Here is a 13,547-nt window from a genome sequence, read left to right as displayed (position 1 = left end):
GAAGAGATGGTTGAACTAGTCTGGAGCTCCCCACCCTCTTTGTTCCTGTTCCTTTGTTGAAGAAATTTATATGGACTCCAAACTATGTGAAATCATTGTGTTTGTGCAGAATTCAAAAAAGACTCCATGGCTCTAAAAAAAGCTTTCAAATTAGTAAACCATTTGTACCAAGAACCTTACAGTAGTGCTGTCCTTCCAACCCAAGCTGGGAAATGCCACATGGGTACTTGTGGGAAGGCATGGCTTCTATTTCAGTAAGCAGCCCCTTTGGAAGGAGATAGAGGGTTAATAGGCATCTTTGCCTTCACTCTGACAATGTAGTGGCTTCTCTAAACATGCATCATACAACTTCCAGGAGTTACCTTTTATCATGCTGGTGTCAAATAACACAGTTCCCAGTGTGAGTACATAGTGGTCTGTGGATTTGAGTTGTTTCTCAAGAATAGTTCAGTATCCTCCCATTATGGGTGGTAAAGTTATATTTTTCTACTTCTGAAATTCATTAGGGCCTGGAATTAAATTTTAATTTGGAAGGGATGTAAAACACAAGCAAACTCCAGAAGTTGTTTTAAATTAGTCAGTTTCTCAAAGAGAAGATTAGCCATAGGGGGTTATGACCTAACCTTTTTCCCTTGGCTCCCAATAGCTTGGTTAATCAAAATCTTTGTGTTTCTTAGTCATTAAATTCAAATTCTAAATGAATTTCTATATCCAGATTACAAGGCATTAATTTTCTTCTAATTTTCGTGTATGCCAGACAATCCATGTCCAAATGCTGTTTATAAATCATCTCCATTGCCTGTTTCCTTGGTAATTGGAATGACTGGCTCTCACTCATTATTTTTCAGAGACTTGAATTGTTGACACTGCTGTGTCCGTGTGAGATAAGGAAAGCTTAGTGATTTCTTTTGTTTAGAGTCTTCTTATTTACTTGTAGTACCTGAAGGTCAATGACTGCTAAAGCAGGGGTGGATTAGACTAAAATACAGAAAGCGTAAAGACATAAATTGGAAAAGATCCATGGTGGCACTATTTAATTCTATCCAGTTAGAAACATGTAGGAAGACTTACTCTCATAAGAGTGTAAAAATGGAACTCAAATACCTTCCATGCGTGTTGAAGTGATAAAAGCGTATTTTGCAGCTTACCAAGCCACATGACCTTAGGCCTTGGAAAAGTCATTTTTCTCCCATAGCATTTGGAGGTGGGTAGGTATTAAATGATCACAAAGTCCTTTTCAGTATGATAATTCTGTGGTTTCTAGCCAACTTCACATTAAATTTAATTCATGCCTATTCATAATATAATGCATAAAATTCGTATTGCCTATAACAAAATTACATTGAAGTCCGAAGTTATTGGCTTGTAATTACTTTCAGGTTTATTGTCATATTTTTGCTAAAGAAAAGAATACATTTTACTCAGTTTAAATAATAAGACTAAGTAAAGAACTCTGATATTTTCATCAGCAACACAAAATATACATGTGAACAGTTCTTGAGGGACCTTACAAAATTTTGCCTTTTATTTAAAAAAAATTAAATAGTAATATTGGTCTTTAAGTAGAATTTAACTCCAGACTTTGCCTTCACAAACCATGTTAAAAATCACTATACTACAAATGCTGTGTTCTGATCGTTGGAGCCATTTTGAGGATATAAACTTCTATCTTGTATTTTGAGTTTGAAGTTGGTCAGATTCCAAATTCCTTTGATTCATCAAGGACCCCCATAATCTGGGACCAAAGAAGGAAGAAAGGATGGAAGAAATATTTATTTTTAAAGTCATAGATGTGTGTTTAAAACTCTAGCATCTTACGTCTAAGGAAACAAAGTTCCTACATCATGGACACTTAGCAAATGCTCCTTCCCTTTTGCTGCCTCCCTTTTTGTGTATTGACATTTGCCAGGTACTATTTGCTAATAGTATGAGGTAGTTAAGAGCACAAACTTTGGAAACAGACACCAGCTATACAACCTTACGCAATTAACAGTGAGATTCACCTCACTGGGACTTGAGCCTCGATGGTGCAAGGCCTATGTCTTGGTTCTTGTGTGAAGATTGTGAGAAACTATGTAAAAGGCCTGGCACATGGGATCGTAGTGGCTGTTATGATCATTCACGTGTACCGGGAACTTTATACATTCTTTACTACAGTCTGTGAAATGGTTTGTTATCCCCATTTTACAGATGTGGGAGTTGAAAAACTCTCCATTTGCTTTATCCAATGCTTCAGCCAAACTATGCTTTTAGTTTATGAATGTGATCTTTGCTTTATCACCTTTATGTCTGTTCCCAGCCCGTCTGCTCTACTTAAAGTAATACTTCCCTCCTTCCTGGTTTTTGAAATTTTACCTGTTCTTCAATTTAAGCCAAGCTGCCTCCATCATGAACTCTTCCCTCATCCTCCCGACTGGACCTACTAAAGGAAGTTCTCTCTCTTGCCCTTGAACTCCCATAGGAGTTCCCTCCCTTTCTTTCAAGGGTGAGAACTCCTAGAGGGCAGGAGGCTTATCTTCATAATCTTTGTGACCACTGGAACTCCCCGCACAATGCACTCCACAACTCATCCGAGTTTGGTCATAACTAATAAAGAAATCATTGACGATTTTCTTTTTCTTCTTTCGGGTGATTTTTGGCCCCGTCAATTTGTTTGGGGAACTTTGAACATAACCACTGGAGGTATTGAGTTGATGACAGTAAGATTTTTAGAAGAAAGGAGTTGCTTTTACAGTGTTCTAAACAATGGTGCTGTAGTGGAAGCACTGAATAATTAGGTTAAAAGTGATTTTGCTTTTATTTTCCTTTCATGTATTTCTAAGAAATATTATATCTACAGTACTCATCTAATGATAATATGCATTTTTCCACTATGAATTAATTATTATTCAATTTCCGTTTAAAGTAGAGGGATTCGGATTTGTGCAGAATCTGTCAAACCAGCAATCTCAAAAGAAATTTCCTGAAATTTTACTTTGAAAGATGAAGAGTGGTTGTTATATTAGGCTTAGATGTATTTAAGGCAAATCAGGTGTAAGAAAAAAGTTAGAAAGAACCACATTATTGACCTCTGTAAGTACCAGACAATATGCAGAGCTGTGAGAAGGGTGCTAACACTTCATCATAAGCCAGAAACAATGGCAAGTAGCATTTGTGGTTTATCAACTTTGGTTTACCATGGAAAAATACATTTAGGATCAAATTTGTTTTTCTGCTATGTTGAAAGAAAATGCAGGAAACGAGAAATTGCTATATATTCAGCAAACAGCTGTTCCCTTTATTTTTGTTTAGAAAGGCAAGTATTTCATAAATAAGAACAATAATTACTGTTCTGAAATTGAGGTTTAGTGTGGTTTCTTTTCATTTACCACATCTGACTGGAGACTAACAGGATGTTCTTTATCCATGAATAACAATAGGGGGTAACTCACATTGCAAATGGCCTGGATAACGAGGACAATTACTAGGTAGGTGTCACGTACATCCAGACAGCAGGGAGATTATCATTTACTTACTCTTCCATATACTTATGGAAAGCTTAGCATTAAATTGATCATTCTTATATTGTATGTAATCATATGTCAAGGAATTCAGGTATTTGAGAACAAAACTATCCTTATCAAAAATAATCTTTGGTTCTTTTTTGCTAAAGGAACTTGTGGAGTACTACAAGCATCATTCCCTTAAAGAAGGGTTCAGAACCTTGGATACGACCCTCCAGTTTCCATACAAGGAGCCAGAACACTCAGCTGGACAGAGGGGTCATAGAGCAGGCATCAGCTGTGAGTATTGTAATTTAGAATACGATTTGCTGTCACTTAAGGATTGGAGGCACAATAACATTAAACGTCTTCATTCCAAATTTTGAAATAGAACCAATTACTGTGCTAATGAATTTAGCAAGAAATTTTTCTGGAGCTAGGCAGAATCAGATGGACCAGCAGGTTCATGAACATATCTGGATGTGGTTCTTGGTGCCAAATTAAAATCATGTTTGTGTTCAGAAATCCGTCAGAAATGTAAAGGGCATGTTAGTTAATGTATAAGTTCTGTACTTTTCCCCGACTTTTATATTAGCCAGAGTGTTAAACTGCTCCATGTTTGTGGTCATAATGCTGTTTGAGTAATAGTGTTTCAGCAAGGCTGGTGCACAAGCTTTCCCATCTATCCCAGTCTGATTATATGATAATAGCTGCTTATGATTCTATTTCAATTACTTCCAGAATTTTGAAATGACTAAAGCGTGTTTCTTCTGACACCAGTATTTAGAAGTGTATGTCAACCACTTTCTTTCAGCAGGAGCACTGTGCCACGACTAATCACAAAACATCAGCACACAAACCAAGAGCATGTTATAGTTTCAGTGTGAGTTCAAGTCAAAAACTTTTTTCTTGTCACCATTTAATGTCGTATAATCTTTCCGCAGGTAGATATAGCATCTAAAGACAACACTGTGATGAAAAATGCTATGAATAAACTGTGATTTCATTCTCTTATTTTAATATCTTTTTTTTTTAAATAAAACTCTTCTGGAGGAGAAATGAATACAATTTTATTACTCTTAGAATCTTTAGCCTAAGCAAAACGGGAGTATCTAGAGGTTTTTGAAAAAACAGAATTTGCATCGTGTACTATAACTTTAACTTTTTTTTCCTTAAAAGCAGAGATTGAAAGGGAAAGAGGTAATGCTCAGGGCCTTAACAACATCAGTAAAATTTCATACACTTCAATATAAGTAAATACACAAGTAATTTGTCACATCAACTGACGGGTTTTTTTATTTGAATAACTTAGTAGCTGTTCTCTTTCCAGGGATCAGTGATAAATGACCGAGCTTGTACAATGAAGGCAGTCAAAGCACACTTTATGCTGAAACTTTAAACACCTGTTACAACTTATCTTTCTATTTTTTAGCCCAATATTACCCAATTATCTTAGATTCTCATATAGGCCATATTTTTTGTTATTCAAAAATAAAAGTTTTCCCTTAAAAAGCAATTTTCCTACAAATTTCTTGAAAGTCTACCAAAGTTATGACTTTTCCCCTGCATGAAAAGTATAATTTTCAGCTGTGTTTGACTTTGCTTTCCCAGCAGCAGGAGATAATAAAAGTTGCTAAGGAGGTCAGTGATGCTAAAACTCCTGTTTGTTTGACTTGTTCACTTGGTTCTAGAGTGCCAAGGTGGGAGAGGTTGGCAATCCTGGAGAGCAGATGTATGTCCCTTAGTAGTGGAAGGTCACTGACCCTCATATTTCACTCTGCGGTGACTCCCAGGCACTTTCTCTGTGCTTGGCACATGGAGGTGCTCAGAGAATGTTGTCCAGCAATGAGTGAACTTGCCTCGTTTAAAATTTGTCTCTAGTGTTGAACAAAGTATTCAGTGCTCAAACTTGTTTAGCCACTGGGAATGGAGTTATAGGCCTTTTTTTTTTTTTTTTTTTTAAGTGTAGCAAACAGAATGATTTTGAACATCCCTGCAAGCTACAGGGAAAATTTTAAACAAACAGGGTCATGAGTTCAAACATTCCATATGCTAATCTTTTTAAGAGACTCTGGCAAGTTATGGCGCCGGAGCCCTTTTATAACCGAGAAGCAAAAGCAAATCATTCATTTAAAATTTAATCTTTGTTAAAGTTTGGTTCTTTTCCCTCAATTATTCATTTATTCGTTCCTTCAACAGATAGACATTACATACCTAAAACAGGCAAGGCACTGTTCTAAGTACTGAGACTCAGACGTTGAGGAAACAAAGTCCCTCCCCTTATGGGGCTTATATTTTAATGAGGAGACTCAGGCAGATCTGGGTTGGGAGTGTGATGTTTGTATATAGGGTGGTCAGGGAAGAGCTCACTCATAAAGTGACCAGAAAGAAGTGAACGAGTGAGTTAGGATGGCAGGCAGCAGTAATTGCACAATGGTCTGCCCTCCCAGATTATGCAGTCATTACCGTGCAGCAGGGTTATAATCTTAGATCAAATTTATGATACTATCCAAATGTTTTATTTACTTTATGTTGACTTTGTGTAAAATGAGAACACCAAGATGGTTCTGAGGATTAAATGAGGTGCTGTATATAATGCATTTAGCATAGTGTCGATAGGCGTAAACACTCAATAAAAGTCAGCCACTGCTGATTCCACCACTCCTACTTCTGCTATTACTAGTAACAATTTTTCTCACACAGCAAGCATTTTCTTATATTTCTAAGAGTTGAATTTTAACTCATAGCAATTTACATCTTTGCTTTTATGATTTTTTAAATATACCTTGCTTATTTTGTACCAAGTCCTGATTAAGGGTTAACCCTTAATTAAAGCACTGCTTCTTTTTATACATATTGTGCTTATCAGGAAGTGGTAAGGAGGAAGTGCTTCATATTCTGCACAGAAAGATGGTGTAGAATGTCTTTATAGTCCTTACCTCTGGTTCATAGCTTTGGCTTTGCTGCTAAATAGCATCAAAAATAACTTTTACAAAGAAGTAGTACCTTGGGATACTGGATTGACTAAGGTGCTGACACCCCCATTACTTCTAAAAGGCCTTGGAGGGAACAGAACAGTCGAGCTAAAGCTTGGGACCACCGTGTATTCTGGGTAGAGGTTGAGATTGGAGTTTCAACTCCTGAAACCTGCTATTTATTATTTTTTTCTTAAATAATATAGTGACCTTGGGGGGCTGGCCCTGTGGCCGAGTGGTTAAGTTCGCGCGCTCTGCTGCAGGCGGCCCAGTGTTTCGTTGGTTGGAATCCTGGGCGCAGACATGGCACTGCTCATCACACCACGCTGAGGCAGCGTCCCACATGCCACAACTAGAAGGACCCACAACGAAGAATATACAGCTATGTACTGGGGGGCTTTGGGGAGAAAAAGGAAAAATAAAATCTTTAAAGAATAATAATAATAATAATAATATAGTGACCTTGGAAAAGAAAGTCCCAGGGCATTGTAGAAGAGGCTGCTTGCTTCTGTATTAGTCCACGTTAGAAAGGTCTTGGGCAGATTACCAACTATTTTTCAAGTTTGTAAAATGTGATAAGATTATGACAGAACTACTTCATGCAAATGCAAAAAAAAATATACAAAAAGATGTTGATTAGAATTAAACAGGAGTCCAGAGTGTTGGGCAAGGAGCATATAGCATTTCTAGGTTAGGAGCCCATTGCTGGCAAGGCTCTTTCCCAGGGCTAGGAGACTTTATTTTTGCCTTCAGAATGACTTAGTGTTTCCAAGAAAGAACAAAAAGAGAAAGGAAGAGAATAGAACAAAGAGAGAACTCAGGCGTAGCAGTGAGCTGTGGTGCTTCCCTGGAAACTGCAGTGGCTCCATGCATGATGTTCTGCCCTGTTGTGTGGATCTGTGTAGGAATCCCATTACTGTCCAAAAATGGTCGCAGCAAGCCTGCTTTAGATTGCTTCAGGTGTGCCCGTAGGGCTTGTGTATTTGAAGGGCACTGAATGGACTTTGCCTTCCTTGCTCTACTTGAGCACTTAATTATTTTCAGGTCTGCTACTGAGTAGCTGTCTGACCGTAGGCAAGTCACTTAGCCTGTCTGGGCCTCAGCTTTCTCATCTGATGAATGAGGAATGAGATTAGATATTTTATTATGTTCTGCTGAAAATAGCATGCTACGTGTCTGTCTTTGTACACATGAGAGAAAGAGGCAAGGTAGAATGTTACTACATCATTACGCTAAGAAAAGTGCGTGATTAGCTACCTCATGACCCGGAAACCGACCTTCATCACTTTCCCACGTTCTTATTTATGGAGAATTCATTGGACCATAGAATAGAGTTGGCTAATTTTTTTTAAATGTTGGTTATAATTATATTTATATAATCTCAAAGTAGCTTCTCACAAGAATTTATTAATTACAAAAGGAAAAACAGAAATTCCTTAATCAAGCGATCAAAGTTAACGTCACCGATAATGGGGCAAATAGATATCATGTACTCCCTAATGTCGCACTCCAAGGACACAACACCACTTTGGTGGTATTCCTGCCCACAGGATGCATTATTCAAATATAATCATCAGGAAACATCAGACAAACCCAAATTGAAAGACATTCTAAGAAATAATTAGCCTGTATTCTTTAAAAATGTCGATGTCTTGAAAGACAAAGACAAAGGAATTGTTTCAGATTAAAGAAGACTGAAGAGGCATGACTGCTATGTGCAACATGTGATCCTGGAGTCAATCCTGGACCCAAAAGACAATTTGTTTTTTTGCTATAAAGGACATGTGTGGGACAATTAACAAATTTTAAATAAGTTTCTAGATTAAATAATAGTGTTAAATTTTTGCTTTTGATAATTGTACTGTGATTATGTAAGACAAGAAAATGCCTTTGTTTTTAGAAAGTACACACTGAAGTATTTAGAGATAAAGGATGTTATGTCTGCAATGTATTCTAAGGTGGTTCAGGAAAAATATAGAGATTGATAAAGGAAACAGTAAAATTTTAACCTTTGAAGAATTTGGGTGAAAAGCATATGGGAATTCTTTGTACTATTCTTGCTACTTTTGTTTAAATCTAAATTATTTCAGAATTAAAAGTTTTAAAATTTGGAGATGATCCTGTTAGCAGAATAGGTCTGAGGGAATTGGGAGGAAATGACAGTGTTCTCTTTCATCTGCTCCAGGTGCAGGAGCAGCTTAGGGCAGTGATTTTGGGATTATGTAGAGTACTGTGTAGGTCATATTTGAAACCATCTGTTTCTTACCTGTGACCTCATTGTATTTGCTTATTCATTCATTCACTCTTTTAGTCAACAAATATTTATTCAGCGCTTACCATGTGCCAGGCCCTGTGCCAGATGCTAGACTTGTAATGGTGAATAAGATAGACAATCTGGTGGATAGGAACAAACATCAAACAAATAACTGCATAAATAATCACAAATTTTGATAAGTCTTGTGACGCAAAAGCACAGGTCAAAGGGTATGACAAGAGGGCCTCTTTAACCTGTTGAGTCAGGGAAGGACATTTTGAAGAAGTGACATCCAGACAAAACTTAAAGGATCTACGTGGATTGGCAGGGTGTGGGATAGTGGAGAGAAGGGAAACGCCTCAGTGAAAAAGTAATTTGTGTAAAGGACCTTAAACAGGAAATAACTTCGTATGTTTAGGGAATTGGAAGGAGGTCAATGTGTTCGGAGCATAGTGAGTGGATTCTAATATATACAGTGGGAATTTATTGAAGCTTTATAAGCAGAACACGATAGGAGCTAATTTACATTGTTTTAAAAGATGACTGGCCGCTCTGTGAGCATGGCTTGGAGGGAGGCATGGGCAGAAAAGAGATGAGTTAGGGAGCTATTACAGATAGCAAGGGGTGATGGTGGTTTGGACAAGAGCTGAATGACGACTGTGGAGCAGGACAGTGGGCAGACTTGGATATATTCTGGAGGTCGAATTGGTTGGATAAAGGAATTGAGGTAGAAGTAGTACAAGTATGATATACAAGTGTTTGCCTTGGACAGCTGGCAAATGGTGAAACCATTGACCCATCGGGAAACAGAAGAGACCTAACAGTTACAGAGGAGAAGGTGACACATTTGGTTTTGCACCAAGTTTTAGTACCTATGCATACTCAGTGGTTCAGTAGGCATTTAGCACCAGGAAAAGTGGTTTGGGTTTTGTTGAATCATTAACACTTCATTTCACAGTTTGCATAGAATACGGTATTATTTTTATATAAGTTTAATGATTTCTTCTGGTGTAATCTTCCCTTAGGAACCAGCCTCCTTTGCTTCTCATTCTCAAATTGCACTTTATGCGGTGCCTTTCATGAAACAGCTGTCACAAAGGGCTAAATAAGTGAAGTCAGAATCTAAGGTCCATGGGAGACATAGCGGATATTAGGGTGCTGTGCGTAGTTGGTATTTGAAACAGCATGGAAAGACGGGCATGGGGGTTGAACGAAATATAGATCAGCATGTTCCTTCTGGTGCGGTGACAAATATTATAGCACTTCAAAAACTGACAAAGGCTTCCTGGGTCATTGGAACTGTACAGATGACCTTGCAGGAAGAACTAAAAACCAGAGCCAGAGCCTCAGGTGCTCCTCCTGACGTGGTCTCTTTCCTTCCACATGTGTCCCTGTTCTTCTGTTAGCCGTCTGACAAGGTGGATAACCTTCATTATCGCCAGTTTTAGAAACTTAGACTCAGAGGATTTGTATTGTACACATTTACTTAATATAACAATGTAGCTTTCTTATTCCTGATAATTCCTGAAACATCCTGATAATGCCTTAACCACTATTTATTAGTTTTATTACAGTCTAATAGTGGATAATATTTATTATCTTTCCTAAAAATTCGTCAAGCATCCACCTAATTGTTTTTACCTTCTTGCTCTTGTACCACAGCATCCCCATATTCATCCACGCTGATTTTCTGTTCTCCTTGTCTAATCCTAAGTATTTTGTTTTCCCTTGGTCACTTGGCAATTGGATTTGATTTGCTCTAATTTTATTCTGGTAACTTAAATATTTGTTTTAATCTCACAGTATTAGTTTCCTAGGGCTGCTGTAAAAATTACCACAAACGGAGTGTCTTGAAACAACAGAAATTTACTCTGTCACAGGTCTGGAGGCCAGAGGTTCAAAGTCAGAGTGTTAACAGGGTTGCCTCCTCCTGGGGGCTGTAAGGGAGAATCCATTCTGTGCCTCTCTCCTAGCTTTTGGGTGACTGCAGGCAATCCTTGCTGTCCCTTGGTTTGTAGAGGCATCGCTTGAATCTCTGCCTGGTCTTCACATGACCTTCTCCTCTGTGTGTCATCTGCCCTTCTCGTCTCTAAGGAAGACACTTGTCATTGAATTTAGGGCCCATGCTAATACAGAATGGTCTCATCTTGAGATCTTTAATTTACATCTGCAAAGATGCTTTTTTCAAATAAGGTCACATTCACAGGTTCTGGGTGAACATATCTGGGGGAAGGGGTGCCATCCAACCACTATAATCTCATAGTATTAATTTTAGATTTTTCTCTAAATTTTTCCATCCCTTGTTTTATCTTTTTTTTTTTTAAGTGTTTATAACTTGAAGTTATAAGAGGACTTTGTGTTGTCAGGGCAGACAGGCAATGGATGGGAGTTACAGGGAAACATTTCCTTAATACAATGAAGTGTTTTCAATAGATTGTCACTTTCCTGAAGTGAAATGCACTGTCTTACTGAGAGAGAGCACTTCTAGCCAATGAAAATTTCCAAGAAAAACCTACATGACCATTTATCTGAAACACTATACAAAATATTTGGTATAGGATAAAAACCTAATAATCCTGTCTGATATTCAATATTCAATAATTTAATGATTGACAGAGCGCTATATTTTTCAAACCCCTTTTACATACATTAGATTAATGTCTTCAATGGAATATTCCAGGAACCACCAGCCCTGCGAGACGCACCCTGAAAGTTTTCCTCTGTCAAACAGATGTACCAGAAATACTGCTTGAGTGATATAGGAAAGTGACAGTTTCCCTAGAGTTTCCCTAGTTTATTTCATCAGACAGCACTGTCTCATAGTGTTTAATGCTCATGTTAGGAGCCTTAAAAGAGTTAGAATATGTGAAGTGCTTAGAACAATGTCTGGCTCATGGGCGGTGCTATGTGTTCTAGCTCCTGCTATTGCTACTGGTGCTCTGGCTACCCCCTTCCACTACTGTTACCCAGCTTGAGATGTTACACTAGCCTCATTTGACAATTGTTAAAGTATTTATAAAGGCCTTCTCCTTTTCATTGGGACTTTGGTTTACGCTTCCCTTTCGTGGGCTTCAGCTATGCTCTCCCAGTACGCACTCTCTTCTTGGGCTAAAGCAGTGCTGACATATTGCTGACATTTTTATATTCTTTTCCCTCAGCATGTCTATGATGGCCACAGAATTTACTGTTCTTGGGCAACTGATAACTGTAGTTGCACATCTTCATTATTAGGTCATACTGGGCTTCTCTTTTTTATTCACTTACTTCAAGAGCTTTACTAGCTACTATAAGGCATTTTTATCTTGAACCTGATAGCTTTAAAAATTAGTTGCCAGTACCCAGGGTCCCTTCAGAAATACTGCTTGCAGATATAAATTCTACAGATTCAGATAACCTCATTCAAAGCTATCTTTTTTAACATTTCGAAGCTCAAAAAGCAGTCCTTATATTCTTAGTATTTCTCATTTTTTATTCTGTCCTTTCTCATAAACCCAATATTCTACCTTAAAAACTGGTCTCAATTATACGTGTAATATTCCCTAATGGCTATAGCGCCCTCTGACAGCAGCCCTCCCCTAAGGCTTTTGGTTTTTCTAGTCTCTCTTTCCTGTTAAACAAACAGAAGTTTATCTAAATTGAGAGGAATTCTTCTTTCCCTCCTAAAACTTGGACCAGGCTCCTGGCTTTGAGGATCGATGCTGAAAGCTCTTTTTTCCTGATATACGTCACTGATATGCTGCTTCCCTTTCTGAACTCCAAAGCGGCATAAAGTAGCAGGTCTTAACTTTGCAAATCTCTTGTCTCCTTATAATATGAGAAGTTGAGTACAGATTCAGCTAGGGTTTCCTTTCATTCATTGCTTTATGAATTCAACATTTATTGCACAGCTACAAACACTGGATCACACACAATGCTTAAGTGTTACATATAGTTTAGCTTAGCGTCTGACCAGGAAAGAGGAATGCAGGGAAATTTAGGCACCTCGATAGCAGCCACATTAGCCCTGGCAGAGCCCTCTTCAAACAAGTACCTTTTTTGGTTTTTTTTGAGGAAGATTCACTCTGAGTTAACATCCATTGCCAATCTTCCTGAGTTTTTTTTTTTTTTTGCTTGAGGAAGATTAGCCCTGAGCTAACATCTGTGTCAGTCTTCCTCCACTTTGTATATATGGGACGCCACCACAGTATGGCTGATGAGTGGATTAAGTCCACACCCAGGATGCAAACCTGGGCCACCAAAGTGGAGCGTGTGGAACTTTGACCACTTGGCCATGGGTCAGCCCCTCGAACAAGTACCTTTTATGACAGTCCTGAGAGGTCATCATCAGGCTTTATGTCATCATCACTCAAGTGACTTAACATCCACTACCACACAAAGCACCCAATTTATTTTTTGAACAAAATATTTTTCTTATATTGATCCAAGAATTTGACTTTCTATAGCTACTTACCATAGTTAGTTCATCTCTTTAGAACTCTCAAAGCAAATATGCTATGTACTCCCTCTATCATGATAGAGGTGTACTTCTTTTCCCTTCCCCACTGTGTTTCTTTTCTTTTCCATTTTCTTTTTCTTTTTCAGGAAACTATCTCAGGTTATTCAGTCCCTCCGCATGCACATGGTTGCCAAATCTTTCACCATCCTTGGCCACCCTTCTATGGCTACACCCAGATTTGTCACATAACTGAGCACCAACATTTCAGTATTTCCTGACTTGGTGCTTCAGATATTTTCCTATTCAAAGTTCAGTCTTTATCAGTTAACTTCCCCTCTTTCCTTATCCTTCCTCCTCAAGTTCTCCATGTTTGCGTGAATCCAAGATTTCTCCTCATCTCT

General features: G+C 38.1%; 1 protein-coding gene across 3 annotated transcripts in view; it reads left to right on the top strand.

Moving 5' to 3' along the window:
• VAV3 (vav guanine nucleotide exchange factor 3) overlaps window positions 1–13,547 on the top strand; it is a 350,711-nt gene that overhangs the window by 323,519 nt on the left and 13,645 nt on the right. For all 3 annotated transcript variants that reach the window (XM_046645400.1, XM_046645401.1, XM_046645402.1), the window contains exon 25: window positions 3,653–3,782. In XM_046645400.1, coding sequence (XP_046501356.1) covers window positions 3,653–3,782 — 130 coding nt within the window. The remainder of the gene's footprint in view (window positions 1–3,652; window positions 3,783–13,547) is intronic.

This window comes from Equus quagga, chromosome 18 (genome assembly GCF_021613505.1).
Source record: "Equus quagga isolate Etosha38 chromosome 18, UCLA_HA_Equagga_1.0, whole genome shotgun sequence".
Classification (NCBI taxonomy): domain Eukaryota; kingdom Metazoa; phylum Chordata; class Mammalia; order Perissodactyla; family Equidae; genus Equus; species Equus quagga.
The sequence above is the reverse complement of the archived record's forward strand: the minus strand, read 5'-3'. Positions and strand labels throughout refer to the sequence as shown.